This window comes from Monopterus albus, unplaced genomic scaffold, assembly GCF_001952655.1.
Source record: "Monopterus albus unplaced genomic scaffold, M_albus_1.0 scaffold174.1, whole genome shotgun sequence".
NCBI classification, from domain to species: Eukaryota; Metazoa; Chordata; class Actinopteri; order Synbranchiformes; family Synbranchidae; genus Monopterus; species Monopterus albus.
The window spans coordinates 588,437-593,834 of record NW_018128054.1 but is presented as its reverse complement, the minus strand read 5'-3'; the positions used below and the strand labels follow the sequence as shown (position 1 = coordinate 593,834).

Genomic DNA, 5,398 nt, shown 5'->3' with positions numbered 1-5,398 from the left:
TCTGCAAAAATGTCAAATTCTGTGTTTTTCTGTCAATATGGGGTGCTGTGTGTACATTGAGGAAAAAAATGAACTTAAATGATTTTAGCATATGGCTGCAATATAACAAAGTGAAAAATTTAAGGGGGTCTGAATACTTTCTGTGCCCACTGTATATGAGCCTTACACAGGGGTTGGAAGCATCAGAAGAAAGGAATGTGGACTGATAACATTCATGCACATGTGTTCCTCATTAGACAGAGGTCCTAGTACAGAGAGAGAGATGTTAATGAGGGAGTAGCTCTTTCAAGGACCGTTTATGCTACATCTTGCTGTGCAGAAAAGCTGAAAGTTCATACATTCAGTGTGACATGGTTCAACTCATTCTGATGCATACCAAGTTAGTTTAATGCATAGAGTAAAACCAAAAATTGTTTCCACAAACCAAGCATTTAACAGTCATAACTCATGCAAACAGAGGCCTAAGCTTTGACAAGAAACAGAAAGTAGACTATAAGCTACATAATGTTGCCATGGATACAGTGTTTTTTGTTTTAAAGCTTGGGATGTATTTTTTTTGGGGGGGGAGGGGGCACTACACCAATTTGTCTACTAGAAGTTTAATTTTGCTATGTAGGCTGTTGGATGTGCTGTCAGAATTATGTAAATGGCCTACTGAAGAAACCTTAAACCCAGTGTTTCTTAAGCAGGTTCTGAAGCTGCTCAGTATGTGTACATATTTAGTTACACTGTAGGCAGCAACTTGGAGGCCTGTTTTTAGCCCATTTTTGTTGGTTTTTGAAAACCAAATATGCCAAACAGTTCACTTAGGCTATGCACTATTGGATGTACTGACAACTCTATTACTCTGACAAAGAATTTGTTCAAGCCTGATGATTCTTGGGAAAGTTCTGCAGTGTTCAACTCCTGCATTATCTCATAACTATGAGAAAGGGCTCACTATGATGAGATACGGAGTCATAATTACAAGATAAGAGCTTCCAGTATTTTTCTTTAATGGAATGCACTTCTGTAGAAGCAGCAGGAAAAAAGTCTTACACAAGTATTAACTAGGCATTATAATGGAGTGGCTTCCATTAGTGTTGAATGCTTAATCATTGTGGGCTCCTTTTTGTGTAAAAAAAAAAAGAAAACTGACAATATTAACATGTGCACACAAAACACAGGTAGACAAACTTAAAATCATAGCAGTAGTACTTACAGCTTTAACTAACCTGTTACTGGCAGAGATTCTCCTTCATGTAAGTAAAATTCAAATGATCAAGTGAGGAAAGCTGATGAAACAAATAGGATTAAGTGGCAAAGTCATTTAACAAGCACATGAAAAGCCATTTGTTCAGCACACACCTCCCAGTACACAGTTTGCCGTACACATGGCTGCAGGTGACAGACTGTTAATATGTACCAGTTTAATAATGCGACTTTTGGCCAAAACATCAGCTTCTAAACATGAAAAAGATCTATACAGTCAGTGTAGTGCTGCTAAATGAAAATAGTTTTCTGATGCACTCACCAGTAATTAATGGAAGATGCAGGTTCACTGGCATAAGAGCTTAAACTATAATCAATGAGCTAAATGATGCCTAAACGGAACAACACAAACAAGGGCCTTCACCAAACTTGCAAGTTTGGGGACATGGAGATCCAACAGCGTGTAAGCTGTGAGGGCCCCTGGTAATGAATGAAAGAGAAAACGGTGAGACTTGCCTCAGGCTGAAACAGGGCTACACTGAGACAGGGCCTCAGCCAGTCCCCATGGCATTGCTACAGGGAGAAGAGAAATCTGGGTTTTAGCACTACAGCCACTAGTGACCCCACGTTATGCAGCTGTACAAAGCACTGAGTGTCAAAGGCCAGTCTGCCAGTGCCAAGTACAGAGCAACAGTTTAAAAATGTTACTCAGTCAAAATATAACAGCATTTTAAATTTGAACTCCACAGCATTTCTGTTAATAGACAACAAAACCAGTCACCCTGTAGTTTTACTGCAGTACAAACCTGCTGTGACGTCTCTTTCCCCACTGATGTCCCGTAAAGAAGAGTCTTGCATCTTTGCCACATTTTATTACAGTTTTACAACAGTACAGATGCCATTTGAAAGTTAAGGGAATATTTCTTCAGAATTAACACAAAACAGAATCAGTTACTCGAAGCCCTCACCAAACAAAGTTGGGGACACAAAGTCCAACAGCACTAGGTGCTGTGAAGGCCTCACTGTTTAGCTTGGAACAGAAATGTATTTACATCAAACTTGCCTTGATATAGGGTGGGTACTGCCCATGTAACTCCAGCGCCTTCACAACAATACGAACCATATCTACTAACTTCTACACACCTAAATGAAACACGACAAGGAAAAAAGCCACAGAACAGAGATGGTTTGAAACACAGTTGAGTTGGGGTTAAGGAACACTACACATTTCCCATGCGTTCTGATGCTTTTCTATTCAGTCTCTCTTCCTCATAGCTCAGTAGTAGAAAAACAGGACGTCGTGTTACTATAACACCAGTACTGGTTTGTTTACTCAGCACATTAAAAAAGGGTTTAGTGTCCAAACCTATAGAAGAGAGGAAGACGGGCTTCAGTAGCGGCTTCCGGGAGACATGACAGGGGGTCTCACACCCATCGGTGGTGGCAGTGGAGGGGCTCCCTGGTACGCTGATGGACCCACAGAAGAGGCCTGTCCAAGCGGAGGCATGTAGCCTGGCATCCCCTGTGGTGGACCACCATACTGACCTGCAAGAAAACAGGTTTGTTGGCTTTTTAATCAAAAAGCTAAATTAGCATCTACATTCTACTTAAGTTTTGTTGCACTGAATGACAATTCTAAAAAAAAAAAAAAAAGGTTTTTTTCATCAAAAATCTGACTTTAATGCAGAGTAGTTGGGTACAAAACTCTGCTCCAGGATGAGAACCTCTTGAAAGTTTTACTTGGCTGGACTGATCACATATTGTCAATCGATGTGGTTGCTTTCTCACCTGGAAAACCTGGCGTAATACCAATTGTAGGACAAATAACTGAGACTGGCTCAAAATCTCTACAGTTTGTCTCCCAATTTTTTTCTTCTTTTCTGTACTTTGATGTGAGCGTCCCCTAGTTAGAATGTTGATGTTTATACAAGTATAAACACAACAGCTAGGCAACTGTCTCCTAAAGCATGTTACCCGTATGGGCAGTGATGCAAAAGTATAAAATTCAGCTTTAGAAACAAATATGGAAATGGCTGAAAAGCAAAGTATGGAGGAAGATTAGGGTCACTGGAAAGAATGTGAATTCTGATTTTTAAAGTCTGAACCTAATTACAAATTGGATGTTGACATGAACACTATTTACTAACTGTGGTTTTGGAAAAATGTCAGAGGGTCATCCTGTGGGGACCATAAATGTGTGCACAGAAGTCAGTCCATCCAATAGTTGTTTCAGTCATGGCTAACAATGTAGTAGCATTCAGCATTGAATATAGCACTTACAAAGAAAATTTTTGAAAATGATTTAAACAATAATGATGCTTTTAAGAAGTAAAGCAGAACAACGTAAAGCTTTTATGTAGTTCCTTACCAGGTATGGGATGCCTCATGCTGGGCTGCTGAGGAGCCAGTAAACCGCCCCCGGGACCCACTGAGGGAGCAGTGGCGGCGGCCTGGCCTCTGTGTGGAACGCTGCATTGGTATCTGGTCAGCTGAGCCCGCAACTCTTCCTACAGGACACAGAAAACATAAAGAGGAATAATTTTACAGTAAAATTCTGTTGCTCCACCAGGAGAAATAAAGTACTTTAATTTATGAAAAGCCTATTTCTGTCTTTGTATTGTTCACACACTTTTTCTATGATTAGCAGACTCAAACTGTGAAGCTACTTACTGTAAATGCATAAAGATCCAGTTCCAAGTGGATTACTTACCAGTGACATATCCTCATCAGGATGGATCAACTTACTGGTTGCACTGGAGGTGGTGAGGGTGGCAGGCTTACTGGTTACAGCAGAGGGAGGTTTGGAGACTGTACTGCTGCCAGGAGTGGGGCTGGTCACCGCTGCCGTGGCCTGAGTGTAGGCTGGGAACGTGGGCGTTGAGGGTTCAGACGAGGGAGGGTGGGGGGACACTGTCTGCTGACTCTGAGGATGAGAGAAGAAAAACATGTCTCTGCTCAATTCCACAAAGGGGCACTTTTAGTCATACTTTGAGGTTAGTGCCATAACATACCTGTAATTGGTCTTTTAGAATTAAGATGGATTTGTCTGCTACAGAATCACAGGCTTTAAATGGGTGTCAGGCTGTGCCAATTTGTATTTCTACTGCACATTATTTCAACAGAGAAACTTCACATCCACAAATCAGATTCTATACCCGCTTATGATCTCTACAAGATCTTGGCAACAGTGTTACATATATTGATGAGTATATCCTGTAAAGTATGACCAAAATAAAACCTTGGCCATGGTGTATTCAAAAGCTAAACAGCTGATCCAGATACCACCTAAAATAAATTAAAATACGCATGCTGTACTATATTGCCCTGCAGCAGTTCAAAAATAAGAAGCCCACTTTATAAACCTGCACATGAGTTGCTGATTTTGTTGAGGTAAAAAGCTGATTTTTAACCTCATTTAATAAAGGCATAAAAATGCATGTTGGTAGAAATTACAAAACATTTAAAAGTATTTTCTACCCACATACACGTCTGGATTTCATCATCTCTAACTAAAACAGCTCCTGCAAATAAAATAGCTCAAATACACCACAGGCAAGCTATACACATGTGGGTACATGCCAGCAGTAAAGCTACAAGTTGTTGGAGCAGAGTAAGCCGACAGCTGCGTACTTGTGATGAGACAGAGAACAGAGCTTTAGGGCAGGCGGACTGAGATTCTGCACTTGTAATTGCAACCCGACTGTCCATCTGTAGCACAGGAAAGGATGGGAAACAAATAAAATAATCCTTTAGTTACAAAACATTTGAGTAAAGTCTTGTTTACATAAGCCCGTGTGAACACAGCTACTCAACAGGAGAATAAAGCTCTGCCCTGTCAGAGCAGTGAGATAGGTGGAAATTGCACAGACAGGTGTCATGAAGATTTTACCTGTCCAGCAATGGGGAACAGAGGCTTGGTGATATCAGGCTGGACTGAAGGGCCAGTGGCGACAGGAACCACAGGTCTCGTCAGCACATTAGCAGCAGAGGGGACCTGGGCCATGTGTGTGATGCCTGGACGGTGGCCCAGTGGAGGAGGCATGCCTGACAACCACAGAACAAATTCAGTATATAAGGGGAAAATGTGAAGACTCATCATCATAATGTTACAACAACAACAAAAAAAAGACAACTGACAGTCACCCGCACGGTGGAAACAACTTTCTTAAGGTGTAAAATGGCTGGGGATTGGTTAACTGGTGGGCAG

At 41.2% G+C, this 5,398-nt stretch overlaps 1 protein-coding gene across 1 annotated transcript in view; it reads right to left on the bottom strand.

Moving 5' to 3' along the window:
- Window positions 1–563: 563 nt before the first annotated feature.
- LOC109969488 (BUB3-interacting and GLEBS motif-containing protein ZNF207-like) overlaps window positions 564–5,398 on the bottom strand; it is a 7,598-nt gene continuing 2,763 nt past the window's right edge. Inside the window, exons 5-9 of the mRNA XM_020616407.1 lie at window positions 5,081–5,282; window positions 4,822–4,899; window positions 3,902–4,114; window positions 3,560–3,698; window positions 564–2,736 (exon numbers count right to left, since the gene is read on the bottom strand). Of these exons, the coding sequence (XP_020472063.1) occupies window positions 2,582–2,736; window positions 3,560–3,698; window positions 3,902–4,114; window positions 4,822–4,899; window positions 5,081–5,282 (787 nt within the window). The 3' untranslated portion in view covers window positions 564–2,581. The remainder of the gene's footprint in view (window positions 2,737–3,559; window positions 3,699–3,901; window positions 4,115–4,821; window positions 4,900–5,080; window positions 5,283–5,398) is intronic.